Source organism: Prunus persica, chromosome G1, assembly GCF_000346465.2.
Source record: "Prunus persica cultivar Lovell chromosome G1, Prunus_persica_NCBIv2, whole genome shotgun sequence".
Classification (NCBI taxonomy): domain Eukaryota; kingdom Viridiplantae; phylum Streptophyta; class Magnoliopsida; order Rosales; family Rosaceae; genus Prunus; species Prunus persica.
Window position 1 is genome coordinate 9753693 of NC_034009.1, and position 15594 is coordinate 9769286.

General features: G+C 40.7%; 1 protein-coding gene across 2 annotated transcripts; it reads left to right on the forward strand.

Moving 5' to 3' along the window:
* Positions 9709–14817, forward strand: LOC18793455 (condensin-2 complex subunit H2). 2 transcript variants are annotated; one of them, XM_020556017.1, is made up of 11 exons: positions 9709–10530; positions 10626–10725; positions 11631–11740; positions 11814–11956; positions 12050–12485; positions 12584–12762; positions 12835–13008; positions 13095–13193; positions 13435–13536; positions 13683–13841; positions 14122–14731. In XM_020556017.1, the coding sequence occupies exons 1-11, from the start codon at positions 10329–10331 to the stop codon at positions 14503–14505; spliced, it is 2088 nt and encodes a 695-aa protein (XP_020411606.1). In that variant the 5' UTR covers positions 9709–10328; the 3' UTR covers positions 14506–14731. The 2 variants fall into 2 exon arrangements, with proteins under 2 accessions (XP_020411606.1, XP_020411607.1); XM_020556018.1 differs by having other exon boundaries at positions 9710–10530; positions 12587–12762; positions 14122–14817.

The window sequence follows — 15594 nt, forward strand, 5'->3', positions numbered from 1 at the left end:
CACTCAAAAAACACAACATTTATATACACATATAAGTAAAAATCTGATCAATAAATAATATGAGAGGAGCATGGGCCCACTTTTGGTCCTTAGGTGGCTCCGTCACTGAATATAAATGGGTCTCATATACATTATTAGGGCTCACCTTTATTAGAGATGGTCAACAATATACTCAATAAATGTGGTACAAATAATATTATTGATTTCCTTATAAGCAATTGTCACTTCACACTTTATCCTGTTGCTCTTTAATTTTCATGTATATAACTTGAGTAATTATGACATTGGAACAAAAAAGTAGTGTCGTACTTTTTTTTATTTTAATACAAGCGATAGTTTAAATTAGAGGATGACGTTTCTCACGCACACACATACAATCAAGATGCAATAGGGATTCGAACCTGAGACTTTTGATATGCAAGATGACATACTTTAACTTTTTAGTGGCATCTTATGATGTTTTTGTCAAATTTATTCTATAAAAATGTAAACAAAGATGTAAATGTGATTTTATTTGCTCACATTTATATCTAAATGTATAAGAGTTTTATAAGTTGTAGCTTAAGGGGAGTGTATCCAATTCAAACTTTTAATGACTTTTATAAAGTTTAAAAGTCTGGAGGTATTCAATTTAGACTTTTAAAGAGTATTTAAAAATCTAGTGGTATTCAATTGTGACTTTTAAAAGTATTTAAAAGTTTGGTGGTATTCAATTATGACTTTTAAAAAGTATTTAAAAGTTTGGTGATATTCAAAAAGTTAATGACTTTTAAAAAGCTTATTAAATGAATGACTTTTCCATACTTTGAAGGCTAATTATTAAGAGCAAAAGTCTTGTCAATTTACTAGTGACTTTTATCAACTCTATGAAAGTATTTTAAGAATTTGTCATCTCTATGAAAGTCACTCACTTAAAAAAAATCTTAATAAGTATGAATTGGATACACCCCCTAAGAGCATTTCCAGCAGGGCTGGAAAACTCGGGCTGGGGGGGGAGGGGTTTGGGGCAAAAAACGAAGTCCAGCAACAAAAGTCCAGCCCGGGCGAGAGTGGGGGCCACCAAAACGGTCAGGCCCGAAGGCGAAATCGGCCCGAGCTCGGGCCCGAAGTCTGGGACAAAATAGCTGACGCCAGCATGGCGTCAGCCCTGAAATTTTGAATTTTTTTTTACCGTTGGCGCGTGCATTGCACGCGCCAACGTTAAAAAAAATTTCAACTCAGCGCTACAGTGCCGCCAACGGCTCTTTGACACGTGGCGGCCTCTGGTCGCTTCGATTGGAATTTTTTCTTCAATCCAACGGCAGCCAATTTTTCTGCCAAAAACAATTGAAAAAAAATCGAATTTTTTAAAAAAAAATACACAAAAATTACAGAATTTTTTGTGTATAAATACCAACCAATACTCTTCACTTTTAACACCAACTCTTCATATATTTTCTTCTCCTTCTACTATTGTTCACTTTCTCCTCAAATTTTATTCACTTTCTATTCAATATTTTTTCACTTTGAAGTTGTAATTTTTTTCTAGCATATTATGGGTTCTTCTAATGAAAATGGAGGGGCATGGAGCATGATGGAAGATGTTAGCTTGTGTGAGGCTTGGGTCCAAGTTAGTCATTGTCCCGTAACGGGCAATGAGATTAAATTTTCTCATATGTGGAAAAAAATTCATCAAGCATTTTGTGAAAGGGCAATTGGTTCTACACGTACAGAAATGACATTATCCAGTAGGTGGAAAGTTCTTAACAAAGAGTTGGGGAAATGGAGAAATGCCTTAGCAAAAGCGATTGACAACCATCGAAGCGGAGAAAATCTTAGCAGTGAGGTAAATTATTTGTCATTTTTCTTCTATTAATTTCTATGTCATATTAATTTTTATTTAAATGTTTCTTGCAATTTATATATTTTGTTAATATGTCTCTAGTTTTTTTTAATACATGTTGCATTTTTTTATTATTTCTTTAATTTCCATTAGTTTTTTTTACATGTTGCATTGCCAATATTTTAAAAATTCTCTTGCATTTCCATTTCATTTTTTTTTATATAGATTATACAAGCACAAATGTGGTTTGGAGCTACTGGCCAAGGGAAAAAAAGTTTCAACCATACCCATTGTTGGGAGGTGGTGAAGACTTGTAAGAGATTCCAAATTATTCCAACCGGTCCGATGGTAGTCTTGAACGAGACTCCACTTCGTGAGACGCCGGCATCGGATTCACCTATGGATTTCCCGATGAATCTAGACTCACCCATTGAAAATGAGCCAAGGCCTATTGGGAGGAAGGCGGCGAAGGCGAAGAGAGGGAGTAATTCTAGCAAGAATGTATCTCAATTTTTGGAGGAACTTTCAAAGCACCAAGCCATGAGAATTGAAATGGACTTGAAACAACAAGAGCACGATATGGCTATTCAAGTAGAATATGCAAAAGAAAGGGAGTATGTACGCAAAGAAAAGGAGTATATACGCGAACAAAACATTGAAAAAAAAGATCGGGAAACCATGGCCATGGATACAAGCCATATGTCCCCTGAAACAAAACAATATTGGAAGCTAGAACGAAGGGATGTTATGAGACGAAGACTTTTTCGTGACGATGGACCTAACAACACAGATTGGTTAAATGATGGAAACCATTAAAATAGTTTGTTTGCCTTTCATGTCTTAGTTTACTTGCCTTTGATTTCATTGTATTTTTTGTTTTCTTTAATTCATGTACCTTTGATTTCATTGTATTTTTTGTTTTCTTTAATTCATGTATTTTATTTTATTATTAGTTGTATTGCTTTTCTTTTAGTCAATAAAGAAAATATTCAACAAAAATCCTTTTTATTCAAAACATTCCATACATAAAAAACAAACCACAACCAAAGCATAAAAAATAAACAACCCACAACCAAAGCATAAAACATAAACAACCCACTCACAACAAAAAATAAACAACATACAACATAAACATAATAAAATAAAAACAACTTCTTCACTTCACTTTATTCACCTTCGTTTCCTTCATTGCCTTTCACCGCCCATAAATGCTCCATCAAGTCAACTTGACGGTGTTCATGAATATACGACGATTGCATCTCCGTGTAGCGATCAATCATACGAGGCATGAAACTACCGTCTCTAACCAATGGTTCATGCTGCACTGCTTCTCCATTTGGCCCCACTGGTTTTTCATAAATTCGTGTTAGGGCCGTGTCCATGGGATTTGGTTCATACACGTCATCAGCATCGTAATCATATTCATCTTCCACAATCATGTTATGGAGGATGATACAAGTCATCATTATACTCCTAAGCACCTCCTCGTCAAATAGACGTGCCGCGCCCCTGATAATAGCCCACCGAGCTTGAAGGATACCAAAGCACCTCTCAACATCTTTTATGTACCCCTCTTGATAGTGAGCAAAAAAAATTTCCTTATGGGATCGGGGATGTGGATTGTAAGATCCCACATCGACCAACGGAGAGAGGGTGATGTGCCTTATATGTGCACACCCGCATCCTTTTGGGAGCTCACTGGCTTCGGAGTCGTAGGAACTCCGAAGTTAAGCGAGTTGGGGGCTAGAGCAATTCCAGGATGGGTGACCCACTGGGAAGTTGCTCGTGAGCTCCCAGAAACAAAACCGTGCGGGCAGAGAGGGGGGCCCAAAGCGGACAATATCGTGCTACGGCGGAGTTGATCCCGGGATGTGACAATTTGGTATCAGAGCCACTCTGCCGTGTGGTGCGAGTGTGCCGACGAGGACGTCGGACCCTTAAGAGGTGGATTGTAAGATCCCATATCGACCAACGGAGAGAGGGTGATGTGCCTTATATGTGCACACCCGCATCCATCTAGCACGAAGCCTTTTGGGAGCTCACTGGCTTCGGAGTCGTAGGAACTCCGAAGTTAAGCGAGTTGGGGGCTAGAGCAATTCCAGGATGGGTGACCCACTGGGAAGTTGCTCGTGAGCTCCCAGAAACAAAACCGTGCGGGCAGAGAGGGGGGCCCAAAGCGGACAATATCGTGCTACGGCGGAGTTGATCCCGGGATGTGACAATTTGGTATCAGAGCCACTCTGATACCAACTGAAAGGACCCGCCCCGAATTTTCTCAAAATCCGAGACGAACCCTTTGGAATTCCTGACATCACCCCGATGTCAGGCCCACTTACTAAAAACTGAGACTTCCTGCCGAAATTTCGGCAGAGTCTCCCCTATAATTTGGACATTTCCCGAAATTTCAACCTGCATAAAAACGCATTTAATATCACCAACGGGCAGCATGCACAATATAATCTCATACAAATTCACATAAATGGTCTTCGGCCTTCCAATAATTCTCAACAAACTACCAAACACGCTAATAAAACAATTTATGCCTTAAACAAGGCAAACACTAAATTCAAATATAACTTATGACTATTAAATTTCAACATGCATCACTTAACCCTTCACATTTCAATATATGAGGTTTTAGCCTCCTAACCCAATCACATTTTCACCTAAATTTCAGGACCAACTACAAGGTCCGAATCAATCTCTCTAAAACAACGTGTCTAACATTTAGTCTGCGGCTGCACCTAATAACCTTAGGCTGCCTACGTACCCTCCTTGAGGGATCAAGCCACACGTAGTTCTTCCCTAAAACCCAATTCCACACTTGGGCGATACCTTATTTCATTTCTCTGGATTTCATATAATCTCCCCATACGCCGGTACAACCAACGCCACGTATGGGGCCTGTCAACACGCCGGATAACCTACGCCACGTGCGACCTCAACACAATATCACATAATCTCCCCATACGCCGGTACAACCAACGCCACGTATGAGGCCTGTCCCAACGCCGGATAACCTACGCCACGCGGGACCTAACTTTCACTTGGTGGTGCTTGTAGTGAATCCAACATCCGGGAAGGTACCTAAGGTAGTGCGTATAGCACTCCAAACTGACAGTCTAGACTCTGTTGTACCCTTGTACAACTATATATAATTATAGTTATATAAATTAATTCTAATATTGTGTAACCCTATACAATCATCTAGCACCCGATAATTCCCCCTAGAAAGGTGAGATTACTCCGGGAGGCTCACGGTCAACCAAGGGTCAAACTACTCTAACCCTGGTCAACCGGACCTGCAGAACCCACGACCTCCAATTTCCGATCCGAAAGTCTCTATGGGTTCTACCAGGTATAGGACACTTGTCCTGCAAGTTTGGTTCAGATCGGACGGTCGGATCGCTCACGATCGCACGATCTGACGGTTAATATAAATTATAAACTTTAAATTATTTATTCGGAACGTCCGGGGCTCCGATTCATAATCTGTGAAATCCTACACGATCCTAGAATTACCTAGATCGACATATATTAAATTTGGGACCATCCAACGGTCCCAACCTATCGAACCCGGATAACGCGTAATATGCGATTATCCGTTCGATAGTCAAACGACGTCCGAATTTAGATCCGTGAAATCCTACGCACTCGTGACAACCTAAGGATCTCATCGGAACACAGTGCTAGTTTTCTACAGTGCCCACGCGCCGCCGCACGCGCCGGCAGCGCGTGGGTGCCCAAAGCGATAACGCTTCGCCGGAAAATCTCAAAACCACGTCTCCAAACTCCTACTCTAGGTATAACACCCTATTTGGAGCCACTTTTGTTCTTGGACCTACCCCAAAAAGTGGCCGGAAATGGCCGATCACGGCGGCCGAAGTTTCGGCCGATTTTCAATTCGAAAATCGAGTGATCTAGAGATCGAATCGATCAAAACCCAACCAACCATCAGTTAGAGCATGAAAAATAGCCGAGAAACCATACCTTACTTGAACGATTTGGTTGAGAAACGAAGGAGATCGAGGAGCTTGAAGTTTCGACTGAAAACCGGCGGTTTTCTGCATTTTCCGGCCAGCAACGGCCGCGTCGCCGGCGGGGAATGGTCGGGGAAGGAAGGGGACGTCGTCCCGGTCATTTTGGTACCGGCCCCGCCCACAGCCGTGGTCGGTGGCCGGAGATACGAGGAGAGGAAGAGAGAGAGACGGGGGGAGAGAGAGAAGTCGCGGGAGGGAGAGAGAGAGAGAGAGAGAAAACCAGATTTTATAAAAAATCCCATTTTGAAATATTTACGATTATGCCACTGGACTTCTTTTGACCATATCTCTCTCGTTACAACTCCGATTCGAGCCCACTACGTGTCTATGAACTCGTCTCAGTACGACTTATCCAAAAATACAAGTCGCGGTCCCAAACTCTCTCCGGTTAAAAATATGACTAAAATACCCTTAAATAGGAACTCCGAAGTTAAGCGAGTTGGAGGCTAGAGCAATCCCAGGATGGGTGACCCACTGGGAAGTTGCTCGTGAGTTCCCAGAAACAAAACCGTGAGGGCCAGAAAGGGGGGGCCCAAAGCGGACAATATCGTGCTACGGCGGAGCCGATCCCGGGATGTGACAATTTGGTATCAGAGCTGACAGGACCCGCCCCAGAATTTTTCGAAGACCGAGGCGGACCCCGTCTTGATCCCGACATCATCCCGATGCCGGGCCCACCTACTAAAATCGAGACTTTCTACCAAAAATTTGGCAGAGTCTCCCCTGCAATTTAAGCAATCCCAACAAAATTTATTCAACCTGCAACACACAGTAATACTAATCCCAACCAGCAGCATGCTTTCATACACACACAAGTCATACTAGAGTGGCCTCCGGCCTCACAAGTAAAATCTACCATGGCAATACAGAGCATCTACTGAATTTAGATTACAAGAACAGTTGAGTATAAGAATTTACACAGTTCTTAATTAGAAAGATGCACTGACTCCGCTTCGTACACCACTTGCACTTCCAAGAGCAACTACTGGCTGGGGGGCGCAAAACAGAAAACATGTGAGTGGACAAAAACCAGATTTGCAGTTAAAAACAACATAATAACCCCACCATGCAAAAATAATGCACAAGTGCATGCACCCATCAAAATCTATACATGAAATACACTCTCAAAACCCAAAAGGCCAAACTCATAATATATTGCCAATTGCTATACACCCATCAAAATTAATTCATGCATATAATACATAAAATTCAGGAGCCATTAAAACATTATGCAAAATCTTTCATTAATTAAAACCAGGCATATGATTAAAATAAAGTCCACTCACAAGTATTCCCTCGCTGCCTGACCACGTGAAGGTCCTGCTTGCTGCGTGCGTGCAGTCGAGATACCTATTCCGAGATACGAACCGTTAATTAATATAAAAACCACGTCTAAGCAGAAATTACAAATTAAATGCTTAACTCCCCAAATTCCCATACGTGCACGTCGAACAAGGTATCCTAAAGTCCGATTACAGGTTCAGGAAGCGTTCACGATTTTCACGATTATCGCTAACCCGCAAACTTTGCATCATTGAATCGGAACATCCGGGGCTCCGATTCAGAATTCGTGAAGTCTCATACGGTCCTAGGAATACTTAGAACGACATATTTTAATTCGGAAAAGATCTAACTGTCGGAACCTATCGAACCCGGATAACGCACAATATGCGAAAATCCGTTCGATAGTCAAACGACATCCGAATCGAGATCCGCGAATTTCTATGCGCTCGTGACAACCTAAGGATCTCATCGGGCTAATTTACATTCTCACCAGACTCGCCCACGCGCCGCTACACGCGCCGGCAGCGCGTGGGTGTGCAGAGTAATTCCGGTGACGGAAAAACTCCACACCCGAGCTCACCCTTCCTACCCTAGCATCTACTCGAGGTCAGGATCACTTCATTCAACTACGAGAAGCTCCAATTCGGCCGGCAACTGGCCGGAATTTTATTTTGAAATTCGGCCAAAAACCTAGATTCTCTAATCGATTTCTTAGGCAACGAATCGGCCCAAACCTATACAACCAACAGCTAGAACTCGAAAAATGGATGAGAACCCATACCTCAATCACCGGGTTTGGGCGGCGGAGGCGGCGGCGCGACGGCTGGAATGCTTCGGTTTAAAACCGTCGAGCTCGCGGTCGGAATCCGTGGTTTCCGACGGGGAAAACGGGCAGGGCTTGACCGGGGCGACGAGACGAGTCGAACGGGACCGATCTCGGGTCATGCCGTGGCCGGAGCGGAGAGAACCGAGGAGAGAGAGAGTTGACGTCGGGGAGAGAGAGAGAGTGTCGCGCGCGAAGAGAGAGAGAACTGAGGTGAAAATCTGATTTTTACCAAACTTTTTGAAATATTTACAAGTTTGCCACTGGTACTATTTTGCCCGTAACTTTTTCGTTACAACCCCGATTCAAGCCTACCGCGTGTCTACGAATTCGTCTCAGTACCATCTACCCAGAAATGCCACTCGTGGTCCCAAAATCCTTCCGAAGAAGAAAGTGACCAATTTACCCCTATCCCAAGGGTAAATTCGTAATTTTATACAAATCGATTAAAATAAACATTTAATTTGGAGTCGGGGTGTTACAATCAGCTAGATAATACCCGGTCTGGTAGATGGTATTGTTAATTTCATATGTGATATTTGGGGCTTCACCTCTCAAAACATCATTGAACACCGGGGATTGACCTAGGACATTCAAATCGTTTTGAGATCCGGCAACTCCGAAGAAGGCGTGCCAAACCCATGTATCAAAACCAGCAACTGCTTCCAGGATGATACTTTTCTGCCCTTTTCTATTTCCGTAGTCCCCTTGCCAAGCAGTTGGACAATTTTTCCACTGCCAGTGCATGCAGTCAATGCTACCAATCATGCCAGGGAATCCTTGAGACTCAGCTTTTTGGAGAAGCCTTTGCAGGCCCCTGGGCGTAGGTCTGCGGAGGTAGTCTCTGGTGTACAGAGTTTTCACTGCATCACAAAATCGCACCAAGCTTTCCAAAATAGTGGACTTCCCCATCCGAGCAATCTCATCCACCTGATCAGCAGATGACTCATACGCCAACATTCGTATCACAGCTGTGAACTTCTGCTCTGGAAGAAGTCCCAAATTTCCAGCACAATTTCTCTTTTGAACAAAATATTCATCATAATTGCAAATATCATGCATGATTTTATTGAACAAATGGGGTTGCATTCTATATCTCCCTCGAAAATGAACATCAGAGTACAGAGATTGTGGGATAAAATAATCTTCCATAAGATTCTTACCCCGGGAATGTCTATGTCTGTCTACATTTGGGCGACGGCCTTCTCGTGAACCACGGCGAGCCTACTTTTCTTCCTCTAGCAAAGCAACTGCTATGCCAAGTTGCTCATCTAGTTCTCTCTGCGCCCTTTTGCTTGCAGCTCGTCTACGCATTCTTTCTCTAGTTTCTCGCTCTTGCCTCTCCAAAACCTCTTCCATGTCTGCCATTGAGAGTGAAGAATGAAATCTAAAATTTGAGAAATGTAAATGTAGAGAAGAATTGGTGTGGGAGGTATGAGCTGAACCTCTGATTTTATAGAAAAATGTACACAGATAGATATGACACGCGACGCAATCTTAGAGGGTGAAAATCTTATCTGAAATTTGAAATTCAAATGAAATTTCAAATTTCAAATTTATCTGAAATTTGAATTTCGAAATGTATCTGAAATTTGACATTTTGAATTTATCTGAAATTTGAATTTTGAAATGTATCTGAAATTTGAAACCGAAAATCTTATCCGATATGAATAGTATTGACACGTAGGAACCCAAAAATCTTATCCGAAAATATTATCCAAATTAATTGTTTAAGTAAACAAAATTGTGAAAAAAATAAAAAAATGAATAGTAATTGCCATGGCAAGCCCCAACTGCTGAAAACACATTTTGCTGGAAGGGGCTAGGGCAGCCACTATTCACTTGAATAGTGCCTGCCCTAGGGCTAATCTTGCCATGGCAAGAGTCAACTGGTGGAAGTGCTCTAAGTGATTTCAAGTAATTACCCTTCACCTGAACTCATGTGTTAGAATTTCCATTTTCAATATTGCTAATACGTATACCAATCAACTTTAAAATAGCAACCAACAAAAGGTGGCAAAGTCAGATCCCAAATACACCAACCAAAAAAAAAAAAAAAACGACTACAATAACAAGGAAGCGGGAAAACGGCCATCGAAATTTTTTGAAACACACACACTCTCTCTCTTTCTCGTCCTGTTCTTGCGTTATCTCTGTCTGTCGCTGCCCAAACCAAGCTCACGAATTGCAGACTGAGTGAAAGTCTTTGACTTTCAGTCTTTCACACTGCCAGTTCAAGTTTCCGGTAACATCGAAAAATTATCACTTTCTGGAAACTCTAAATTGAAAACCCTAGACTTCACCAAATGTGAGTCCAGCACCTACACAATGCGCCAATTCCCAATTCAACTTACAGAAGATGACTAACGCCAGAGGCGAACCGAGCGGAAGTGGAAATGGTGGTGGCGGGGGTGGATTTCATAGATTGCAGGCAGAGCGTGACCTAGAATCCAATTGGGAACTCGACCTCGGACAAAAACTCGAAGAGTATTTGCTGAAGATTTGCTCCGGTGAAATACCCACCGAAGCCGAAGGCCATGTCGCTATTAATTTCGCCGAAGGTATTCCTTTTATTTGAAACTACTGGTTTTTTTTTTTTTTTTTTTAAATTTAGTTTTTTTTCGGAATTGTTTGTTATAATTGTGGTTGGATGTAGCTGCGCTGTTGCTTCAGGGTTCGATCCAAGTGTATAGTCGGAAGGTGGAATATCTGTACTCGTTAGTTTTGCGTGCTTTGGAGTTCCTTTCACAGAAGGGGTTGGTTTATCTTTCTCTCCTTAATAATTTATTTTGGGAATTTATTGTAAATTTCTTTAAAATTATTATTTTTTATACTTTGTGGGTGTTGTTATTTTTCCAAAAGTTAATAAAGATTTGTACTTTATGTCTATATGCAACCAAATATGTGTTTGTGGGTGTATTCATTTTTCATAACGAAATCATTTCTGTTGAAGTTCCCTTTACTATAACTTAGACCGATGTATATTAGTTGCCAACTAGTTGCTGCCTCGCTTGACTTCTGTCCTAAGTTGCTAGCTTGCTTTTGAAGTGTTTGAGTTAATAATGGTTCAAGGTTCTGAAATCTATACTTTAAACTTGGCTAAGTTGTTCATTATGGTTGATTATCATATCTCATCAACTTTTCAAAAAGGAAGTAGTTAGATAAAGATTGGGAGTCACATCTCTTTGCGATAAGAGGAGAGAAGTTGGTTTGGGTGCTTTGAGAAAATATAACGTAGGTCACTAATTCACCTATAGCCAAAGAAGGCAAGTTAAAGTAGAAGGTAAAAATGAACAAGGGGCTGAATAGGACTAACATGGGAAGGAGCAATATGCAATATATTACAGGAGACACTGGATATAAGAGAAAGGAATTGAAGACATTCACCTGGCTGGCCTTATGTATTTGGAACAAAGGAAAAGATAGGGGTGGCAATCAAGTTGTGTTGTGTCTTGTAATAATCAAGCTAATTCATTAATTTTGTGTTGTGTCTAAAGTTTTGACTCCTAGGAAAACATATTGATTGTGATGATGATGACGACGACCCATCAATTTGGGCATAAGTGAACTATGTTACACAATAAAATATGCTTATAAATATATATATATATATATATATATCTCTTGTTATTTTTATTGTTTTACTGCCACTTTTAAATAGGCAGCATGAACAATCTGAAGGCACATCAGTTCGGCCTGAAGAAGGTGAAAGTTCCCGTACTGTTTCTGATGAAGAAAATGATATGTTCTGGGGCTTAGATGACATCTCAGGTAGCCATTACTGTTTATTTCATTATGGGGGTATTGTGCTGCAATCACCCACTGATATCAATTTTTCTTGCAGTGGAAGGAAAGAATTGTTTAGATAGTCCAGTGGGCAGAGATGCTCCTTTAAATTCCTTTGTGAAGCCCCCAGCAAATCTAGTTGTACTTGAAGGTGATTGCCTAGATACTACTGGTGATTTCGGAGAATTAGAGTCATATCTGGTACCATAGTTTCTTCCATTCAATAATTTTTTTTGGGGTCATTTTCTAAATATATGTATCTAATTGGTTTGGTCATAAAAATTGTATTTGCAGCTGGCCACCAATGATCTCTACCAGGATTTCATTTTATTAGATCCATGCGATGCAGTAGCAGTGCATGATTATTTGAGTGCGGATGGAGCTGGTAAAGGACAAAATAGTGCTTATAAGGCCACCTCAACACAAAAAAGTTATCAGTCACCTACAAAACGTTCAGGTGGAACTGCGCGTAGGTCATCTCTCCATAAATGCCAGGATCCTAATGTCAATCAAACCCCTGGAGTTGGTTGCAGCTTTGAGGCCAAAAATTGTAATATTGGGCCCGACCCTCGTGCCAGCAATGATTTTGATGATGGTGCTCATGGATTTGATATGGATGATAGATATTCAGAGCCCAGGGACTTGGATGAATCAGATGATGAAGATGATCCATGGAAGCCTTTGAATCCCCATGAACCTGGGAACTTGAAAGTGAAACCTTTTAGAAAAGGTTGTTTTCAAGTGTTTGTTTCTTTAGCTTGCTAAGTTACACTTATAATATTTTAAGTACCTAACGCCATGCTTCTGTTTCGTTGTGTTTTCCTCTAGCAGTCAAAGCTTCTAACAGGAAAGGGGTTAGTTCTACTAAGCAGGTCTCTATGATTACACTATTTCCACCTGCAAAGTTGCATGGTACTATTAGTCCAGAGCTTACCGAAATGTGGGAGATGCAACGTTGTGCTGATGAAAGACAGAAGGGGTCCCAGTCTCCTCCATTATTTGAAAAGGTTTGTGTTGCATAGGTTTAGTTATAAATTTGTCTTTTTTGTTTCTTAGTAAACCTGCTTTCTTAATTGCAGCTGCGGGAATCACTTATTAATGGAAGACATGAAACCTTTGATGCCTTCTGCAATCCTATGGGTGCAAATGAGGATACTGAATGTGATAATGAGATCCCTGACTTTGGGCATACGGATGCTGACATGCCGGAACCTTTGTTCATGGATGAAAATGTACCTCCATACAATGACAAGGTAAGACTGAGCAGCTAATTGATTATTGCATGGCTCAAAATCAACTGGGAACATTTTTAAATTGCTTATGTATTGATATTCTACAGTTTGAGGATGGTTGTCCACAGTTTGGTACTGATGAAGCATTTGGATACGACAATTCAAATCCTCATGCATGCCTGGAAGATTTATGTCGCTCTCACTTAGTAAGTATATACTGTGAAAAAAAAATGCCCCTTAGAAGACACATCAATGATTTTTAAGGCATTTCAGATGATTAGGTCATGGAAGAAAGAGCCTGGTCCATATTTCTTTGCTGGCAATTTGGTGTTTCTTCTCATGTCATATTTTTCATTTTTCGTTCTCCTTTTTGGCTAATTTTTTTAGTTTCTAACTTGTTAATTACCTGCAATTTTTATGGTTGGCTGCCAATGTTTCTTTATGTAGGACGCTCTCCTTGCTAGCATAGCTGAAACCGAGAAACAAACTGAACTGGCTACGCGTGTTTCAACATGGAAACAGAAAATTGAGCACAACTTGGAAGAGCAAGTAGGTTCCATCTGTTTTGCTTCCTTGCTTTGTCAAAACTTTCACCAAAAAAATAAAAAATCAGAACAGTCACTAATTGTATTAGCTGCTTTCTTCTTGTTTTTTGTCTACTGGTTCATGTTAAATCAATGATATGTTTTTCATAGGAATTACACCCTGCTTTTGATATTCATGACTACGGCGAAAGAATTCTCGACAGACTATCCTTTGAACCAGACAGTGTAGATGTCTTGTCTTTCGCTGATGTTGTAAAAGGTCAGGAAAAGTATGATGTGGCTCGGAGTTTTTCTGCACTCCTGCAACTGGTATTTCTCTTGTATATTATAATCACCTGTTTGCTTTGATTTAGTTGGGTTGCTAGACCCCTATCCCTATCTGTATTAGCTCAGTCTTTTTCTAGTCCTTGAGCTTCAATGTACCAACAAAATAGAAAAGACTAAGCACCAGTTTGCTTTTGTTCTGTCTTAAAGGAATATGTGGAACATCATACAGGGTTTAGATAATTTATTTATAAAACGCACTTACTGCTTGCTTTCTGGGTGTTATAGTGACAACTGAATTCCTATTTAATATTATAATTTTCAGGTAAACAATGGAAACGTTGAGTTGGACAGGAGTGGGGTTGATGGTGAGTCTGTTTGTTACACAGCTGTGAATCCCTTCCATGTTCGGCTCCTTAAGCATGACAAGAGAAGAGAGGATGCTGGATTTCGGTTGTCAAGAAAGAGAGTTAAGTCTCCATTGAGCAAAGCATGTGGAAAAGTTGATAAAGACAACACCGGGACTGCAAAATCTCCCGTAGTGAAGTCATCTTCTAAAGTACATAAATCAACAGAGGCATCTTCTCAAATAAACGGAAAGTCACCAGTGAAACTTGGAAAGGTTAGTGGCATACGGTGCACTCCTGAACCCAAGAGGAGGAGAAAGTCCCGATTTGTCGAACCAGTTGACCTACATTCTGCAGGGTGACACGAATGTTGTTAGCAAGTTAAGTCTTATCATTCAGGCCATTCAACACATTGCTGGACGGCTCAAATCAACTTCAGAGTGACCCATGTTGCTGCCATTGTAGTTTACTAACAGTGAGTGGTAGCAACCTGTAGTATCCTTTTAACGTTATTATTGAATGTACACATTAGTAAGGAGACCTTTGTAACCCAATGTATCATTATCCATAGGGAAACTATATTGTCTTGATGCCGAATTGCAAAATCAATAATTGCTGTAGTTTCCGAAAAGAAGCCCCGATCATCCATAATTGAAGTCCACCTCGACCATTTTTCCTTCTTTTGGTGTCTTGCTAACAAAGTCAAAAGAACATAGCTTTTTGGTGTCCCCGAAGGACTCGTATGGCTGGTAGTGTTCAGATTCATTTGTCATGGCATTGCTTGACTGGCTCAGATTTCCAACTTTAGGTTTACGTCTGACATTCACAAGATCTATCGATCTCAAATTTAATTACATCACGCAACCCCTTAAAATTAGTCAAAGAAAGTCCCTGTTATTTAGGTTGGCTAGCAAGAAATAGGATTCCTATGTAACGTGGTAAGGTGACTAAATGGAATGCGATGTAGTAAGTAATCTGGTTTGGTTTTTTCCACAACTACGTGTGGTATTAGTAATCTGTACACCAAGACCAACTTCTCATCTTCAAATAAAAGCTTAGTGCCCACTCATCTTATTTATACCATTCAATTGGACTTAATGGTCTTGATTTGACTCCTCATCAGATTATTTGATCCAAGTCAATATCACACCGTCACTGCAAATGCATGATTAAGTAGGTTAGTCTGAACAACGTCCCATCATTTTGCATTCGAGTTTGAATTCTTTTTCATTAGATACACACTGATAAAGCGCGACCACTAATTTTTAAGACATCTGGAGTCAAACATAGACAACGGAACCTATTACTCCTGCTTTTTTTTTTTTTCTTCTTAGGAACTCCTTGGATTGGGGATGGGTTTTTGTTGTTTTTTTTTCAAGAAGCAAAATTTTTATTTCAATTTTGTGCTGATGTTGGTTGATTGGGACTGAGAGGCAATTTGGTGGCAAGTG

Excerpts from the sequence above, each read along its gene's own strand:
- LOC18793455 (XM_020556017.1), top strand. The coding sequence starts at position 10,329 with ATGACTAACGCCAGAGGCGAACCGAGCGGAAGTGGAAATGGTGGTGGC. Across the intron at positions 12,763-12,834 it reads CTCCTCCATTATTTGAAAAG|CTGCGGGAATCACTTATTAA; the intron begins GTTTGTGTTGCA and ends TCTTAATTGCAG. Across the intron at positions 13,842-14,121 it reads TTTCTGCACTCCTGCAACTG|GTAAACAATGGAAACGTTGA; the intron begins GTATTTCTCTTG and ends TATAATTTTCAG.